This window comes from Anguilla anguilla, chromosome 2, assembly GCF_013347855.1.
Source record: "Anguilla anguilla isolate fAngAng1 chromosome 2, fAngAng1.pri, whole genome shotgun sequence".
NCBI classification, from domain to species: domain Eukaryota; kingdom Metazoa; phylum Chordata; class Actinopteri; order Anguilliformes; family Anguillidae; genus Anguilla; species Anguilla anguilla.
In genome coordinates this window covers 69,162,139-69,182,478 of record NC_049202.1, presented here as the reverse complement: position 1 = coordinate 69,182,478, position 20,340 = coordinate 69,162,139, and the positions used below count along the sequence as shown (strand labels likewise).

The following is a 20,340-nucleotide window of genomic DNA, read 5'->3' as shown; positions in this document are numbered from 1 at the left end:
CTCTCTCTCTTGCTCTCTCTCTCTCTCTCTCCCTGTCTCTCTTTGTCTCTCTCCCTCTCTCCATCTCTCCCTCTCTCTCTTTCTTGCTCTCTCTCTCTCTCTCTCCCTCTCTCTCTCTCTCTCTCTCTCCATCTCTCCCTCTCTCTCTCCCTCCCAGTATAATTACACAGCTGGAAGTGCTGAGTAATGTACTATGGCCGGTGGTGTGTGCAATTACACAGTGAGACGGCTGACCCGGGCCACACACTCGCTGAGGCTGCAGCCTCGCCCCCCCCCCCCCCCCCCCCCGACTCCCCACGCCACGCCGCGGCAGCCCGGACAAAGTACAGACCCGCCCCCCTCCCCAGGGTGATGTTTTCGTATGACTGAGCACGGCATGTGTGGGGCTAATGGGACGCCACAGAGAGCACGTCCCTGTCTGACTCCTCCTCGTGAAACTCTCCAAAGGAGCGACGGAATTAGAGAGAGAGAAACGAACAGAAGGCACGTCCGTTTTAAGTGGCCCGGTCACGTCGAATGCTCTAATTCCTGTTTGCGACTCGCGCCAGGTTGGACCCGCTCTCTGAGAGTTAAAGAAGCAAATTTTGTGTCAGTGAAAGTTAACATTTTGCAGCCCTGTTGGTTTTCACAGAGCGCGACAAAACCATCGCAAAATCTCAGCACGACAAAACCAGCGCAAAATCTCCGCAGAGACATACAAGCACATCTTAGTCGGTGGCTGAGAGAACAATCAATTAGCTCACTGCAAAGACTTCGGCTTCAGACACAGCCTTAAGATATTAACAAAAAATATGAGGTGTGCGTCGTGCTAACTGAAAGTGACTGAGAGTGTGAAGCTACATTTTTCCTGCCTTGCTCTTGGAATCAATTAATGTGAGGATGAACCCACTTCCCGGGTCAAATCTGTAATCGATTCCACCTGTCCGAACAGATACAGTATGTGGCACACATCCCGATGATACATGTGTGAAGAATGCAGTCCTTAGGTGCCTGATGAAAATGGTCGGTCAGCCATTTTGGCTCAAACACGCCATACTAGGGAAATTTCCTTGTATCAATTAAAGAAACAAAAAGTGCTATTGCAGGAAGTGGGTACCATGCTTTAGATGATGAAGCACATGCTTTACTACAAATAAACACTCATAAGCAAAACGGTAACATTTAGGCAACCCGCAGCTTTATACTGGCTCTCTCAGAACAATGCGCACAGCTGTGTTCTGGGTTCTTGGTTGGGACCGTGTGATTGGTCGAGAGAAGCTGACAGAGTTCACGGAAGTCAGGGAGAGTGGAGCTGCTTGGGGGTGCTGATAAAGAACTGCACTCATCCTAAAAAAAAGGGGGCGCCAAGCGAGAGAGCAGGGACAATGCCCACAGAGAACAGGCCGTGCCCAGAAAACCTCCACGACAAAAAACCCCCCCCAAAAAAACAGAAAAACATCCTGCCAGAAGTTCCTTTGGTGTACTGCTAGGATTCTCCTCCTCCTCCTCCTCCTCCTAGTGTCTGTGAAGGAGTCCACTCCAGTGGGCTCTTGTTTTTCCACGCTGCATATCACAATGCAGTGAAGTTTTACACAATCACACAATCGCGCGGGATCTGCTAATTATGATTTTACCTATTCCTGTGCACACACATACGGCCAAATTATAAAATAAACTGAGTTAGCATTGCGATATTATACTCCCGCAATTATTTTTTATAGCAGCTGAAACCTTGTGGGACACACCCACTGTTTCCACAGGGCAGCCTGTGCCTGGGATCTCTCCACGAGCGTCTGTCTCTGTCGAATACCTGTTCCCCCGGGCGCATCCTGCTCCTCCCCCCAGGGGTTCATGTGGCATCAGACACTCGGGGGGGGGGGGGGGGGGGGGGGGGGGGGGGGGGGGGGGGGGGTGATATTGTGACATGCAGGACGCAAAACGGAGCCAGATCTAAAACATTGTGTGGAAGGATCACGCCCCCCCCCCCCCCACCCCGCCATGGCAGGGGGCCCCTCCAGGAAGCCGCTGTCATCGCTCAGGTTTTTCGGGGGGGAACGGCAGCTGTTGACAGGACGGTCTTTGGTTACAGACCCTGGAATGCAGCAAGTGCAAATGATAATAAGCCCCCACCCCCCCCCCCCGCCCCTTCTCGCCCCCACCCCACTGAAAGTTTAAGAAAGCGCGGCCTGGGTGTCTCTCTGTTCCCCTGTGTCGTTGCAGCATGCCGGGACAAGCTGAAAGCTGATGCTTGTGGGCACTTTGTGTGGCTCCTGCGGTGGACCTGCTCCCTTTCACCGTGTCAATGGGCCGTGTCCCCCCCCCCCCCGACCCCCCCGCCCCAGCCTGACCCCTCCTGAGGGTGGAGGGCCCTCTGTTCTCTGTTTGCCCTCTGGCTCGGTCCCTCAGCCATCACTCACTGTGCCTCAGCACAGCTACAGCTACAGCACTCTGCTGCTCAGTCTGGCACAGGGGCACAGGGACACAGGGGCACAGGGGTACAGGGACACATGGACACAGGGGCACCGGGGCACAGGGACACAGGGACACAGGAACACAGGGGCACAGGGGCACCGGGACACAGGGGCACAGGGACACAGGGACACAGGGGCACAGGGACACAGGAACACAGACTGAGGGGAGTGGCATCGCTGCACAGTGGGTCACAGCTGTGAGGATACAGGTGAGACTGATTCGCAGATGCTGCGTTTTTTTCTGCTTCCGGGTTCGGCCGTACGGTCCTCGACTGTGACTCAGCAGTTCATCTCCAGCAGTACATCCCTCAGCCACCCATCCCAGCAGAGCCCAGGGGAACACAGGAAGCGGGGGGACAAGGCCAGGCCGGGCTACATCCTCACGAGGCCCAGGGCCCCCTGGGGGAGTAACGTCTGCCTGATGAAAGGCCTGTTTTGTTTAAACGACACAGTTGTTACCACGGAGATGCAGCTGCCTGCCCCACACCGAGACCGAATCTAAGGGGGGGGGGGCTCCATGCGCCTCAGCAGCGGTGACTCATGGGAAACTTCAAAGGATCTTTTTTCGCGCAGTGGCAGGCAATGCGAGCACTGCAAGCACTCAGTCCGGTCAGGCCCGTGGTCGACTGCCCTGTGACAAGAGCCAACCCGCGGACGCTGGATGGAAAATGTTTCTTGAGAACACAACAAACTGCATTTTTGTTTTATTACTTGGAATAAACTCTGAGGAAGTAGTTTAAGCCTGCGTGTGCTACATTCTATAAATTCAATGGTGCCCTTCATAATACACATGTATATATGCAGTATATATGAAACCAGGTGCGACAATGATGATGTTGGTGATAATGCTTTGCAATTAGCTTTATTGAAAGCCATGGGATGCTACTGTGTTGTATGGACAGTTTAATCATTTAGTGAAATCATTTATTTAATCATTTAACACTGCAGTAAAGCGTCCTTTCCGTTCACTGCAGACCACTGAGCAGCGCTGGAGTGTCGCCCCAACACGGACTGGCCACCGCTCTCCACGGTCAGGAAGGACTGCGGCGAGGTCAACATAAGGGGAAACAATCGCTCTGACGGCAAGCGGAAGGAAGCCAGGGAAGTGTGTGTGTGTGTGTGCGTGCGTGCGTGCGTGCGTGTGTGTTCGTGTGTGCGTGCTTGTGTGTGAGGTCATTTCCTGTCGGAAAAAGTACTTTACAGGAAGGCGTCTACCTAACATATCCAAAAACACACAGCCACCTCTATCGTGAAGTGGAAACATTCTGAATACTCTCACTGCACAACCAGAACAGCAGGGATTAATAAACACTTGAAACTATTAGCATCAGTTTATAGAACCTCTTATAGAATCTCATATAAAAATGAAATTCATTATGGTGTATAAATATACAAAAACATATGCAGCAATATCATATGACGATTTTTGGTTTCTCTGAAACTGGTGACTCCCAGATTAAATCTCCACATACTCGGCCTGAACCCTCTCCATCAGGGTGGCCCAGGACCTCAACACGGGTCACACTTAATTTGGGGAGAAATGGCCTTAATAGGGCCAGTCCCTGTGGGGGAATAACTCACCCAGACTTCCTGAACTGAGGGGGGAACTCGACAGCGCAACGTGGGGTGGAAAATCACTGCAATGCCCTGCCCTCCAGCCACAGCCACAGCTACAGCGAGGCTTATTATTGCTATTTATTTGTTTGGCAGAGACGCTTACATAACCGACGTTTTTATCGCAGAATCCAACGCAGCTGGATATTTCACTAATACGTTGCAGATTGAGTACTGTACACAAGGGTACAATGACAGTCGTTTGTTTGGAAATTGAAGCCTAGAAACTTATCCTCCCCCACCCCCATCCCCCCTCAAAGGTACACCATATTATACCATGAATTCCATTATTTATTAATCTGGGGCTTCATGTATATAATATTGTTTTTCGGTACAATCATTGTACGCAGCTGGATACCGACTGAAGAAAAAGAAGGTGCTAAATACCTTAGAGTTTTAAAAAATTTCAGTTTGCTACCTGGGTACAGAAGCATGAACCTGTTTAGCCACTATGCCACACATCAAAGAAACGACGCCTTTCAACATCCAAGATCAACGTTTCACTGCGATGCACCTTTATGTAATAAAGAGAAAAGGAGGTGCAGCAGGTCAGCTAAGGCCAGCCCAGGAGCAGATCATTAAATTGATTGCTCTTATATCGTGTTTAATATGTGAATCTTTCCAGGCTCGCTTCAATACGCCTGCTGTGAGGACCTCTGCGTGCTATCCGGAGTAGCGTACATCAGCGCTGGCGACGACGCCGCGCAGTAGTTCATCCCTCCGTCCGTTAAAACAGCGTGGTACCCCAGTGTGAGCGCCTCACCCCGAATACGAAGGAGGCTATCGCATTACAGCAGTTACCCTCTTTCTAGGTGGAGCAGGTCCGTCTGGTGGGGCCTTTGGTCTAACCGTCAAAAACCTGTAACTGAAAATGACTTCCCGATACACGCTGATCTGCAGTTGTCTGCCCGGAGACACACAAAGCCACATTCATCGCCTTTCATCCTCCAATCCAAGATGGAGAGGTGCAACCCTCAGCAATCTCGGCACTGAGGGACACTCTGTCTAAAAATTCTGACATATTAGGTCATAGTTGGCTTTTCATTCTTCTTCTTCTGTTTTTTTTTTCTTCTTCTTCTTCTTCTCCCCTTCCCTCAAGTTTACAGGAATCCACTTGGCCCACTCCAGACCTCCCACTCCTGGCCTGCGAAGCCTTTCGATCCGCACCGCGCGTTAAATAGGGCCAGTAATCAAACCCAAATGTGTCAGATGCTGCTGCTTTTCAGACATCTTGAAAATGCCTGCGAAGCCTTTCGGTGGGAAATCCCCCAACTGGATTTCCCACCGCCCCCAACCCCGGCCTCCCGCTCACAAAGAGGGGACATTTTGAGCCAATGGGCTGCGGAGGAATCGCAGCACTGACGGGTAAATAACACATCTGCGCTTCAATTGCACAAGCCCATACGAGTATCTCTACGGATAAAACAAAAAAAAGTGTGGGTATCTTTATTGCTTGCCCATTATCTCCCTGTGGGAATTACTCACTCTGTGAGTTATGCTAAACCATATCAGCCTTCTGCACATTACCCGGCGCAATCTCGTTCCTGTCTGTATTAATCATCGAGGTATGAGTTTTTATGCAGCACTGTGAATCTCATTAAGAGCCCCACAGTGGCGTATTAACGCACCTGGTCAATATATGACTCCTAAATTGTTTTTTTTTTTTTTTTAAAAAAAAAAGGAAATTCATAAAGAAATATTAGTTTTAAATAAACACATCAAGGCATGCTCTAAACCACACATACAACATAAAAAATGCATCGGAGTGGGGACAGAGTGGAGACAGACAGTGAAGGTAAACGCCTCCACCTCCATTTCACTGCCGATCTGGCTGGGGATGAAGGCCTATCCTCGTAGCCCTGGCCTGTCACAGACCGCCAAAACTCTCAGAGTGAAAGCACCGCCCGGTACCCCTGCATACCCCCTTCTCACGGGACAACCACAGCCCGGCCTGGCAAACACGGGGAGGTCCCACAGTCCCGGGCTGCCACCGTTTTGCTGTGTAGGTTTTTTGGAGATGCCGCGGTGTGTTCGCGCACGTGCGCTTTGCTGCGTATTTCTCGGTGTGCGGGTGTATGGAGAGAGAGAGAGAGGTGCTCTGTGGTTCACCAGTCTCCCCCAGGGCCGGGCCTACAGAGCCATCTGAGCAGTAGGGTTTCCCTCGAGTTGCCCCTCACTGCACCTGTGCCCAGCCCCAGCGTGCGCAAGGCTGCCTTTGGTTTTTTTTCGACGATGAGATTTCCAAAATGCAGCTGCGCCCTGCCCCCCCCCCCAGCTCTCCACCCCTCCACCCAGCACTCAGCCACTGTAGCGTGTGGTCTACTCACATCCCTCACCTCTATTCATGCCTCACGAATTCACCTTTTTTAAGTGAGAATCAAAGAAATGGTTCCCCACAGAACAGTCCGGACTGTTACGCGTCATTGCACGGGCAGCAGCGAATCGTCTCCAGCCCCTGACAAAGCCGCAGCCCAACTGACGAGTCATTTAGAGCCTCTGGTTTCCGTGGATACAAATGAATCGTGAAGGTTAAGGCAAACAAACATTTTTGTGGAGGTCATTCTGTGGTGCACCCCATCCTTTCCCTAAATACACTTTGGTGAGAAAAAAAAAAACACAACACACACATCGTTTATAAGGGAATTTCCGTGTTTGTTCTGGAACTCTTCGTGGTCGCTAGCTGGCTGTACCATATCTACACTATACGCTGCCTTTGTGGCATGACTGCCATGATCCTCTGTCTCTCTCTCTCTCTCTCTCTCTCTCTCTTTCTCTCTCTCTCTCACTCTCTCTCTCTTTCTCTCTCTCTCTCACTCTCTCTCTCTCACTCTCTCTCACGGACTGTTTAGTGAAAATAAATATTTATGTTTAATTTTCCAGTTGAAACAGATTAACCTCTTCTTATCTTGTTCAAGCGCAATCTCCAGGCCTCTGTGATATTTCTCCCGTGCCTCCATTGCCTGCCAAGACTAAACAAAGCGGTCCATTAGAAACCTTTGGAGATGTACCCCCGTCCAGGGTCTGCCCCCCCCCCCCCCCCGTCTAGTTCACGACACATTTAAGGGAACTCTTCTTTTTTTTTTTCTTTTTTTTTCACCCCATAATTTGTCCTTCTCCACAGCCCGCTGGGGCCTCCGCGGTCTCTCCTGCGCCATGTGCGCTGAAGCTCATCGGCCCGCGCACGCCTCCCGGATCTCCAGCCGACATCAAACGCCGGCCAGAGCAAACCCCCCCCCCCACTAACCCCCCCCCCCCGCCCCCCCCGCCCCCCCGCCCCGTCGCCACGGTTAACTTCACGCAGATAGCTTTTCCTCGATGCCAGGCCCTTGTGAAAGATAACACCGGGACAGCTGACCGCCGAGATCTCTCGAAGGCCGCCCCCAGCCCAAAGCGGGGCGCCCGGGCTTGGCGGTTTTATTCGAAAAATATTTTTTTAAAGAGGGAGCTCACTAATTTAAAGATCACACAAGGGGGGGGGGCCCTCTGGCTTCACATCGGCCCCTGCATCTCGCGTTAGAGCCGTTCCTCGGGGGGGGGGGGGGGGGGGGGCCTGTGGCTTCAAATCGGCCCCTGCATCTCGGGGGGGGGGGGGGGGGGGCATGACTCAACTGACAAAGGCGCTCGAAGTGCTGAGCCCGTTCGTTGCCATGGAGAAACCGCCATTATGGCTATCCCTGGGCCCGCGTGGAGGAAAGGCCCGGTCAGCGAGACCCGCTGCTGTGAGCACAGCTCCACCACTCCATTATTCACTCGCTTCACAGAGGCATTCCTCCCCTCTTCATCATCTCCATAAAAGCCCCGCCACGCTTACTTCTGGCCCCAGCGACTGGAGTGGAGCACAACTAGAGCTAAAAAAGGATTAAATCCCCAAATCCAGAGCTGGGATAACATCACACACTGCCCCGGTTCATTTTTCATGCCTTAAAGTATGCCTTGTGTGTCCGTAAATGCCCTCTTTCGTAGAAAAAAAAATTGTTTTGAAAGCAGCGCAGCGGTTAGGGGCATGGAGTGCCACTTCAGACTATGAAAGACGCTCTTGACCACATCCCACTTCAAAGCCAAACAACAGATCAATTAGTCAGGCTGGTTTGGCTAGCTCAACATGGAAGGTGGTTATTCTTAGATTATTATACGATTAAGTCTGCGCAACGGAGAGCCAATGAAACTTGAAACAGACCACTGTCTAATAATCATGCAATGCTGCCAATACGACAAAATGCAAAAAAATGAATCAAAAAGATTGATTTCCAAAAGGGCACCAATAGCGATTGAGATGAAGACCCACGCGGCCAGTAAAGACGAGCAGGCAAAAGGAGGAGGCGGGGCTTACCGTCAGGACTCCTGACGCGGATCTCCGAGCCCAGGGCCGGCGCTTTGTGAGCGAGGTGGGCGGAGGATACGCCGGTCGTCACGGCGACGCTGTTGACCGGCGGCTTGGCGGGAGCCGGCGCCGGCGCCGGCGCCTCGGGGGCCCTGACGACGCGAGCCTGGGGCTCCCCCCCCGGGCTGGCTGGCTCCGCCTTCCTGTGAGCGGGTTCGGGGATCCTGGAGGCGGAGGTGACGGCGGTATCGGGCCGCCTGACGGGCGGGGGCGGGGCCTCCTGGGGACGGGTCAGGCTCGGCTCGGGCCGCCGGGGGGCCTGCTCGGAGGCCTTGCTGTGGCCCAGCACCTCGGGCCTCTTCAGGCCGAAGCGGGAGACGGCGGGGCCCGGCGAGCCGTCCGCCTGCTTGGACGAGATGTCGATGGAGATCTCCGTCCGCCGGGAGACGGGCTCGGGCGTGCGCTCCGCCCGCCGCAGCCCCGGTTTGGGCGAGCGCTGGAAGGCCCCCTCGGGCCTCCCGCTCGGGTCCGAGTTGCGGGGCCCCCCCGGCTCCAGGTGGCGCTGGGCGGGCGAGGAGGCGGGCGCGCGCAGGTTGTGCGTCCGTCGGACGAGCGGAGAGTGGTGCGCCGACGCGTCGGCCTCCTCCACCTCGAACGACCTCTTCAGTGCTGCGGAGGCAGGCACAGGTGGGGTCAGTCACTCGCTCACAAACAGCCCTGCTACAGCACCTCCAGTACCGAACGCACTGACAGCGCTTTCCTACACTGTGGCAAACATTCACAGGACCTCACATACTTGCATACTTGCGCTGGCAGAGTATTTTCTAAATGTTTACTGGGCACAAGAATAATATTTATCACACAGTGCTAACAGCATTTTTCTGAAAAAAAAAAAATTCTAACTACATTCCATTACAACAAAAAACCAACTTCTTTTTAAATGAATGCTTACACTACAAATGCATTCACAAACACGTCGTGTGTGTTTCTGTGGTGTCCATGTTTGAAGCTGAATACAAATCACGACACGTAAACAAAGTGTTGCAGGCGATGCTGTAGGTAAACGTTTCAATTCGAGAGCAACAGCCAGCTTGTATTGCCACGCTGCCGGATTCACAATTCAGACAAGCTTCCCTCTGCTACAAACAAAGTCCCGAACATCAAGAGGAGCGCTGGGAGGAAAGCCCTTTCCCTCAGCGTAAACGAGCGCGTCTCCCCTCAAAATGTGCACAAATCACTGGGCGAACCGCGAAGTCAAACAGCCGCCTACCGTACAGAACACCCCGTGAGAAGGACCCGACGTTTAAACACTGAATATGGCGAACAGCGGAGACGAGCCCGCGCTGTTCGCCGGCTTGCAGAAAGGAAGTCCGCCCCGAGGACGGAGCGATTGAAACCGCGAGCCAGGTTCGAGATTCCGTTTCGCTGAGAGTTTGGACACCGACCGATTTACGTCGTCGTTTCCTCGAGAGGCCGAGCGAGCTCATTTCTGGCAGGTTTTCGACGTCAGGGCTGGACCTGCGTACCCACGGGCAGGCCAGGACCTCACCCTTCCCCCCGCCTGAATTAGGGACAGCCAAGGGGACAGTCCCCCAGCATGCTCACGCAGCTGGGAGCAGAGCAGTAAGAATAGAGCAGCGGAGTGTAGCACAGTGGGTAAGGAACTGGGCTTGTAACCGAAAGGTTGCAGGGTCGATTCCCCGGTAAGGACACTGCCGTTGTACCCTTGAGCAAGGTACTTAACCGGAAGTGCTTCAGTATATATCCAGCTGTATAAATGGATACAATGTAAAATGCTGTGTAAAAGTTGTGTAAGTTGCTCTGGATAAGAGCGTCTGCTAAATGCCTGTAATGTAATCCATCCCTCCAGGACCCTTTCTTTAAACCCGCTGCTGTACGGGTACAGTATAGGCACAGATCAGATTGGACCCGTCCGTTTTCATCAAAAGGTCTTTGAGAAAATGGCATATACATCTGAATAAATGATATTCATCGTTTTAGTGACGTGTTCCCGTGACATGTTTCTGTGAGTTTGGCTTGCCTGTTTGCCATCTTGGAGAGTCACGGTACAACCCTGTCAGCCATGACACCATTTCAGATTCTTTATTGGGAAGCTAACCAAAATATCTACAGTCCAGCCTGTCCTTTAACAGACCAAACATCCTTTCTCATATTCTAATAAAGTTTTTATGAAGTGATTCACAGCGAGCACAAATTGATTTGTTCTTAGTTTTAAATAATTTTAAAAATCTTCCTGTGTTTCGCACATTCCTTCAGGCACCACAGATTTGTTTAAAGATTTGTTTTTGAAGCCCCCAGTCACAAGAGAAACGGATACAGCAGGAGTGGGGATTGCACTAACATATCACACAACGACTTTTTTTTTTCGCAAGCAGAAACCAAAAACGCTAAGAGCTAGCACTTCTGCGACCGTCGGTAAACAGACCCCCCGCCCCACGAAGAGTTTCACTTCCGCCGCGAAAGCGCCTTTTCGCGAAAGGCGTCCCGTTCTGCAGCGGGTCAGCCGAGGACAGCTGGGAATGGCGGTGAGCGGAGGAGCTTTCAGCAGCCCCCGTGAGCGCAGCCCCCCTTGAGTGCAGCCCCCGTGAGCGCAGCCCCAGTGAGTGCAGCACCGTGAGCGCAGCCCCGTGAGCACAGCCCCCCGTGAGCGCAGCCCCCGTGAGCGCAGCCCCAGTGAGTGCAGCACCGTGAGCGCAGCCCTGTGAGCGCAGTCCAGTGAGCGCAGCCCCGTGAGCGCAGCCCAGTGAGCAGAGCACCAAGAGATTGTGGCTTTATAGATAGATAGACAGACAGACAGACAGACAGACAGACAGACAGACAGACAGACAGACAGACAGACAGACAGATAGATAGAGAGGTAGACAGATAGATAGATAGATTCCTTTATTCCAGTGCCCTCGGAGACGGGACGGCTAACGTGCCGATGGAGCGAGAGCTGCCGGCCTGCTGCTCAGACCCGTGGGGCGCGTTCAGTAGTGCTTAGTAGCGTTCAGTAGCGCTCAGTAGCACTCAGTAGTGCTTAGTAGTGCTCAGTAGCGTTCAGTAGCATTCAGTAGCGTTCAGTAGCGTTCAGTAGTGCTCAGTAGTGCTTAGTAGCGCTCAGTAGCACTCAGTAGTGCTCAGTAGCGTTCAGTAGCGCTCAGTAGCGCTCAGTAGCACCCAGCAGCGTTCAGTAGCGCTCAGTAGCACTCAGTAGTGCTTAGTAGCGCTCAGTAGCACACAGTAGCGTTCAGTAGCGCTCAGTAGCACTCAGTAGTGCTTAGTAGCGCTCAGTAGCGTTCAGTAGCGCTCAGTAGCACCCAGTAGCGTTCAGTAGCGCTCAGTAGCACTCAGTAGTGCTTAGTAGCGCTCAGTAGCACCCAGTAGCGTTCAGTAGCGCTCAGTAGCACTCAGTAGTGCTTAGTAGCATTCAGTAGCGCTCAGTAGCACTCAGTAGTGCTTAGTAGCGCTCAGTAGCATTCAGTAGCGTTCAGTAGCGCTCAGTAGCACTCAGTAGTGCTTAGTAGCGCTCAGTAGCACCCAGTAGCATTCAGTAGCGCTCAGTAGCACTCAGTAGTGCTTAGTAGCGTTCAGTAGCGCTCAGTAGCATTCAGTAGCGCTCAGTAGCGCTCAGTAGAGTTCATTAGAGTTCAGTAGCATTCAGTAGCGCTCAGTAGCATTCAGTAGTGCTCAGTAGCATTCAGTAGCGTTCAGTAGCGTTCAATAGCACTCAGTAGCATTCAGTAGTGCTCAGTAGCACCCAGTAGCGTTCAGTAGCATTCAGTAGCATTCAGTAGCGTTCAATAGCGCTCAGTAGCGTTCAGTAGCCTTCAGTAGCATTCAGTAGCACTCAGTAGCGCTCAGTAGCGTTCAGTAGCATTCAGTAGCCTTCAGTAGCATTCAGTAGCGCTCAGTAGCGTTCAGTATTGTTCAGTAGCATTAAGTAGCACACAGTAGCACTCAGTAGGATTCAGAACCGTTCAGTAGCACTCATTAGCATTCAATAGCGCTCAGTAGCACTCAGTAGTGCTCAGTAGCACTCAGTAGCACTCAGTAGCATTCAGTAGTGTTCAGTAGCGCTCAGTAGTTCTCAGTAGCACTCAGTAGCGCTTAGTAGCATTCAGTAGCATTCAGTAGTGTTCAGTAGCATTCAGTAGCACTCAGTAGCATTCAATAGTGCTCAGTAGCGCTCATTAGCGTTCAGTAGCGCTCAGTAGCGCTCAGTAGCGTTCAGTAGTGCTCAGTAGCACTCAGCGAAGACAGACATTCAGCAGCAGCAAGCACGTGTCTGCTCGGTCTCAGCACCATTAAAATCCATTCATAAATCTGCAGTTCCTTCAGGTAAATGTGCATCCCTCTACTTCGGATACTACAACACAGGGAAAATGCACTGCATATAAATATATCTGCTGATATACACGCATCCTTCACATGTCCCAGCGGCATAGTTTGCACTGAAGTGGCAATGCCCTGCCCTAATGACCCGTGCATTTTCTGCATGATTTATCCTTAAAGGAAGCACACAGCATTCCCAGAGGATGTCGTAATCCATGAGAGGGCTTTGTAACCAGCTGCCACTGCTGCTGCTGCTTGATCACTAGTGTGATGAGCAAGCCTACAGGAAAAGTCCTGAGTCACCTCAGCGGTCAGAAACAACCGCGGCCCCCCCCCCCTTCCCAAACAGAAACGAGTTCCTGTGCATCCTCCTCCGGCCTCACAGCCAAATTAAACACCATCCCCCGGGGTCGGTTCCCTGGAAACGCTGCCGGAAATCCATCACGGTACGGTGAATGAATGATGGGAAATGGGGTCTTTGTCCGAACGGAACGGCTGTGTTGTCACCGGTGAGTCGCTGAACACCTGTGTGCACACGCAGCCCTCTGTTTTAGGAGAACCCCCCCCCCCCCTCCTGCAGCCCAGATGGCCCTCCCTTTATGCACTCCCCTGCACTGACCCGCATTAGCCCCAAAACCACTCTGCCCCAGGACATCCAGGACCTCTGTCTGATAAAAGTGTGGCCCTAATGACAGAGGGACATAGGAGAAGGAGACATTGCCATGCGATTTTTTAAGCCGAAACAGAGACACAGGACTATGGTTTCACATTTAACAGTGCTAAGAAAACACCATAAAAGCCTCAAGTAAAAACGACAGCAAACTACTGGCCTTTACAATAGCAAACTACTGCAACCAAATCCCCCTAACACTGATGGAAAAAATGCGTAAAGTATTCTCAAGGTTTTAAATGGTAAATGGACTGCATTTATATAGCGCTTTTATCCAAAGCGCTTTACAATTGATGACTCTCATTCGCCAGAGCAGTTAGGGGTTAGATGTCTTGCTCAAGGACACTTCGACACGCCCAGGGCAGGGTTTGAACCGGCAACCCTCCGACTGCCAGACAATCGGTCTTACCTCCTGAGCTACGTCGCCCCCTGAGCTTAGTCGTTCGTTGTAAAAGCATACTACAATGGACAAGACGGTGAACATACTTCTTATCTCGATGAGTGCAGTGTCTGACGTGCACTAAGGGTGAGAGTGGGGAAGAGGAAGAGGATGGAGTGTAGCACAGTGGGTAAGGAACTGGGCTTGTAACCGAAAGGTCGCAGGTTCGATTCCCGGGTAAGGACACTGCCGTTGTACCCTTGAGCAAGGTACTTAACCTGCATTGCTTCAGTATATATCCAGCTGTATAAATGGATACAATGTAAAAATGCTATGTAGAAAGTTGTGTATGTCGCTCTGGATAAGAGCGTCTGCTAAATGCCTGTAATGTAATGTAATGTAATGTAATGGAAGAGGAGGAGGGAACCTGTCTGTATCACAAAGAAGTGGTTTTCGTTCGACCAGCACACACAGTGGGTTCAGCACAGTCATATCAGAAGCAGGCTCAGACTACAGGCCACATCTGAGGGCTGAGGTCATCTCTAAAGCACAGACACCCACCACACTGAGAGTGACAAATGTTGCACCTATCTCTCTGTGTGTGAAAGGGTTAGGCAGCCTGTGAGTATACGTGTGCTTGTGTGTGTGTGCACGCGCGCATCTTCTACTGAAAATGTGTTGCGTCCCAGTTTGTATGTGTATGTTCCTGTTTAAATGTCACAGCCTGACGGAAGTGCCAGTACACAACAGTGAAGCGAAGCAGAAGAGTGTAGAGCTGGAGTTTGTTTTGAGGTTTGAGCCGTGCCCAGATCAGCTCAGCTCAGCTCAGCTCAGCTCAGCTCAGCTCAGCTCAGCGTAGCGTAGCTCAGTGCAGCACAGCGCAGCGCAGCGAGCTCAATGCAAATCACTGTGGGCAGACGTGCAAGTAATAATTATGAGAATATGACATGGGAACCCAAGCCCCAAGCCTTTATGAAGGTAGCCTGTGCAGCTCAGCGTAGCATAGCGTAGCGAAGCACAGCGAGCTCAATGCAAATCACTGTTGGCAGACGTGCAAGTAATAATTATGGGAATATGACATGGGAACCCAAGCCCCAAGCCTTTATGAAGGTAGCCTGTGCAGAGTGCAGGGCCCGCAATGCTTTGGAAGCATGAGAAGGGCCCTGGAAGTGTGCGAATAGCGGGAGCCGGGCGGTGTTTGGGGTGGGGGGTTGGGGGGGGGGCAGAGTGGAACAGAGGAGCACAGCCCCGAGGCTGTGCAGACAGGCTGGAGTCAGAGCTGTTCTACTCGCGCTCCGCACACACACACACACACACACACACACACGCCGCAACATTGTGAGGCCCTGTAAACACACTGCGTCTATGAGGACCTGGCAGGCATCACGCCTTTGTATAAAAAAAAATAACTTAAAAAAAGCCTCTCTACAGCGCAGCTTAAAATGAGCACACGTCTCCTCGCATATACCGCCACCCTAAATCCCCCCTGCGTTTGCTGCCAGTCTAGGGCACCGCCACAAACGCCTGTTTGTGTGTGTGTGTGTGTGTGTTTGTGTGTGTGTGAGTGTGTGGGTGTGCGTGTGTGTGTGGGTGAGTGTGCTTGTGTGTGTGTGTGTGTGAGTGTGTGTGTGTGCATGAGTGTGTGTGTGTGTGTGTGTATTTGTGTGAGAGTGTGTGTGTGTGTGTGTACAGATGATTCATTTCTCCAACTCAGTTGGTTGATAAATTGATACATTGCCTAATGTCCCTGTTTGGTAATATAAACGTTAGTGTACTTCCGCATGTAACTCCACAGAGCTAGGGAGTAGGCTGACACAGCCCTCTGTAGAAGCGTGGTGGATGCAGTGTGAGCTCAATGCCAACTGCATGGTCTTTCTCTTCGGCTAAACTTAAAAGCAAGGCTTTTTCACCATGTTAGTACTATCGATTCTTTGTTTTTCAAAATGACATCGCAGACATTCTTATGACACATTTCTTGACAGAAATCACACGACACTCCAATTCTGTCCAGTTTCTGGCAGCAAGGCCTGATGAATCACACAGCCAAGAAACAAACCGAAGGGGAGTGTACTGAAAGGGAAGACCACGCTCAGACATCTCAGACCCGGTCAAGACTTAAACCGTACGCTCACTGTTACGTGACAACGTGCTAACGTTTCGCTTGTTCAGCAAGCTAACAAATTTAGGGCTTGAATTCCACTCTCTTTTCCCGGCGAAGAACACAGAGAGCAGGGCACACTCCCTCCGTCCAGGAAGGAATCCGGAGGAGAAAGAGGAGTTCCAGCAACACACAGCTGTGGGAAACGTGCACATTCTGGAGAAGGGCTTCTCTGTGCTCGTAGAACATGTTCGCACCCTCGCCTGATATGAGTTTACGCCATTTATTCCCGTTATTACTGGAAAAATAAGCTAAACATTTTTTATATAGAAACAAAAACTGGTTCCCATCCAGTCTGACAATTGTTTAGCCAATCAGCTTAGTACTAAAGGGGAGTGTACTACACTGCACTAGATTTATTGGCGTGTGAATTCGGTGCAAATCCAGAGGGTTAAGTATAAGGGCAAGGGCTTCAACGGCGATCCCCAAGAGGACCAGCAAACCGAAAGCACGTACTCTACAAAGAGACAGGCTGTACTGGCGGGTCCTGAATCCCCCACTACGCTCAGGCAGGGACACAGGAAGCATCCGCCGGCTTACCGGCAGCCTCAGGTGATGAGGACGGAGACGGGCGTGTAACGGGTTGTACTGTCCCTTTAAGGACGTACGAGGGAGCCAGGCTAGGGCACCTGCGCAGACTCTCTCTGCCAGAGAAGTGAGCACGGTCAGGCCGAATTATCCCGTGTACTCTCATTTTCCTTTATTGTCAGTAACGCGACGGCCCTGTTGGTCCTCTTTGTTGTTTTACTAATCTAGTTCATGTATGACACGGTTAGTGTGCCGTAGAGGCCAGGCACTGTATGGCCAGCGCTACATTTAAGCAAAGCTGCCATCAGCCCACCCGCAAGCCGCAAGCCGAAGCGTCACAGGCGACTCCTACCCGAGGGCGGGCTGTGATTGGCGCTTTCCTCGCGCCGCGCTTTAAAAACGCACGTGAGCCGTCGCCACGCCGACGCCGCGGAGTCCCGCTGGGCATCCGACGATGCTGCCTAGTGATGCAACGCGCCTACACGGCCAAAGCTGGCGTAACTGACGCGTTAAGACACCGCAGTGTGCAGTGTGCGAGGAGGGAAGTTTGTTTCCACAGCTAGGCCGAACACCTGGTCTAACCACACCATGCAGCACTGTCCGCCTCCTCAGTACGCTTACTTATTTCACTGGGGAGAAGGGACGCATATGGAAGGCAGACAGCGTGACAGGCCCAAACTGAGGCCAGAGGAGGGTAAGGGGGGGTGGGGACAATCTAACAGCAAGGGGTTAACAGCAGCGTGCGTCCTCAGTAATCTAATCACGATCCCGTCCGGCTCTTTATCTTCCCACAGACGCTCCACTATCACTGAGGGTGAGTTTAGGTTGGTTCCACCTGGTCACAGATATAATCTGCCAAAATGCAGGACTAATAGATTTAAGTATTCATTTGTTCCTGCTGCTGTTGGCCTTTTGAATAATATTACATAATTCTACGTTTTTTGTGTGAATTGTTTGTGTGTTGATTAGGGTGTGTCGATTGTTGATGATGTTTGTATTTACTGCTGGCTGTGCAACAAATTGCCCCTTGGGGATAATAAAGATTACCTTACCTTACCATTGTGTGTAAAGCCACAACAGATCTGGAGAGAAACACACACACACACACACACACACACACACAGTGCCCTGGACACACAGGCGGAGGCTAAAAAACACACTGGCAGGCCTATTTTAAGGCCACGTTAAAGACAGACTAAAGCACTGAAATACTTAATTCTGTCTGTCTGGATTCTCCCCCCCCCCCCGCCCCCCACACACACACACAATTCACACGTTGGACGGAATTTCCGGCCCCAGCACACAGGCTCTTGTCCCGTGCCAAACTCGCTCTGTCTCAGCCAACACGGGGGGACTTGTCATAGGTAACACGATCGTAACACATCCCAACGCAGCAAGGAAGACTAGAGATTCACACTTTTGCAGGTAATCTCCTTCTTACACAAATGCATACTAAAACACCATCTCCACTCACACAAATGCATACTAAAACACCATCTCCACTCACACAAATGCATACTAAAACACCATCGCCGCTTATACAAATGCATACTAAAACACCATCTCCACTCACACAAATGCATACTAAGACACCATCTCCACTTATAGAAATGCATACTAAAACACCATCTTCACTTATACAAATGCACACTAAAACACCATCTCCACTCATACAAATGCAAACTAAAACACCATCTCCACATATATACACATGCATACGAAAAACAACCTTCTCCACTGATAGAAATGCACACTAAAACATCATTTACACTACAAATGCATACCAAAACACCATCTCTACTGATACAAATGCACACTAAAACACCATCCCTACACAGTAAAATTTCCAGTGTTAATTCAACTCTAACAGATAGTGGTTAGAGTCCCTCAATGGGGACAAAATGTTATCTGTTAGAGTTAAATTAACACTGGACATTTTACTGCGTACTTCCCCAATGCATACTAAAACACCATCCCTACTAATGCATACCAAAACACCATCCCTATATTCACCTAGATATCACACACATACAGTCAAATGCAAAGGTATTGGGACAGCGACACAATTATTTTGTTATTTTGGCTCAGTACTCCAGCACACTGGATTTTAAACAAAACTAATCCGATGTGCTGGAGTACCGGGCTGTAATTCTGGCACGGATCGCTGTGTTTTATGGGATGCAAACACCCGCGAATTAAATTTTCCAACGTCCAACGTGCTGGAGCACAGAGCCAAAACAACTAATATCGCGTCACTGTCCCAATGCATTTGCATTTAGCCGTATATAAAACATATACTCCCACAGATTTCACACACACACACACACACACACACACACACAAGCTAAAACACAGTCCCCATTCCAACAAATAACACAATGTATTCCCACAGTAGTGCTATGTCAGATATGCCAGATAAATTAAGTCATAAAGTAAGTCATTCCTTGCCACTACTGGCAAACAGACAGAGAATAAGAGCACTGGCTGGAAATTTGACACACTGGATACGCACACACACACGCTGAATGAAGTTGCACAACTTTTTGTGACAATGTGTTTCGACATCGCAGCAGGCTACAAATATGACACTTCATTTTATGTTACATTTTGTTTTTTTCAACTTCGTTCGCATAGCTTTTCAAAACCAAAAATATATTTTCATTCAGTTCTTTACAGCAATTCAGGAGAGAGAAATGCCCGGCACAGCCCCAGACTAGCTGCCATTGACAGAGACTATGGCACAACACAAGTGCTGAGGTATTTCAAAGAGGAATTTAGGGGAGGAGGGAGGAGGGAGAAGAAAGAAAAAAAGAGGAGCCATGTGCTCTGATATCAGAGAGAGCAGAGCCTGTCAGGCGTCTCACAGCTGTGGAAAAAGAATAAGACAGGAGGCAGAGGAGGAGGAGGAGGAGGGGGAGGAGGAGGAGGAGGAAGAGAGGGGGGGATGAAACGGAAAACGGACGCCAGCATCGCGGAGATGAAAGATGAGCAGAGACGGCGAGCGCTGAGCGGGGGGAGCCGGGGAGCCAGATGTTAGCCTGCGGACTCAATCAGCTGGGGAGAGATCTCTCCCAGAACCGCCCCTCTCGTTTATCTGAGCTCTGAGACTTCCTCTCCCGCCCCGCCGTCGGTGCCGTCCCGCTTCCAAAAAAGCCCAGGGCCGCTAACTCACCAGCGCCGCTGCACTGGAGTGAACCTGGCACCGCACGAGCACACGATCTGCCTCACACACACACACACACCCACACACACACACACACACACACACACACACACATACACACATACACACACACACACACACCCACACACACACACACACACACACACAACACACACAACACACAACTCAGCTCAGAGAGAAGCTCCGTTTCTACACAATCCAGAGATTGCACACGATGTGACGTCCTTGAGGAGATACACACAAAAAGCCTCAAGGCAAAATAATTTCATCTTCTGGTTTTGGTGCTTCCAAAATATATTCAATAAAAGAGTTTAAGGGAGACAACATCAAATAGTAATACATCAAAATGATAAAGATTTTAAAAGACCAACCTTCAAAATCAGATATAATTCCATCCAAGTGAGAATTGTCAGTGGAATCAGACATCTTTTTTTTTCTTAAATGTCAGGATATAGGAATCCCTTCCCAACCAAGGAAACGTTTTGGAGAAGCTCTCAAGATTTCAAAACAAATCCCAAATTAGGAGGCAAAGTATTAAAAAAAAAAAAAAAAGAAAGAAACGTCTCAGAGATCCAAGCCCACAACTTTTCTTAAAGGACCAACTTATTTTTTCCTGCTTCTTCCTCCACTTCACACATGCTTGAGCTCAGAATGAAGAGAGAAAGCCAAGAAGCCCCCTCCCCTCCCTCCCTCCCTCTCTC

The 20,340-nt window shown here is 50.7% G+C and overlaps 1 protein-coding gene across 3 annotated transcripts in view; it reads right to left on the bottom strand.

Moving 5' to 3' along the window:
• The window catches only part of sept9b (septin 9b), an 87,656-nt gene that overhangs the window by 39,637 nt on the left and 27,679 nt on the right, over positions 1-20,340 (bottom strand). For 2 of the 3 annotated variants that reach the window (XM_035405510.1, XM_035405512.1), the window contains one exon: positions 8,395-9,054. In XM_035405510.1, coding sequence (XP_035261401.1) covers positions 8,395-9,054 — 660 coding nt within the window. Of the gene's footprint in view, positions 1-8,394; positions 9,055-20,010; positions 20,247-20,340 lie in introns of those variants that run through there. The other variant, XM_035405511.1, reaches the window with a different exon arrangement.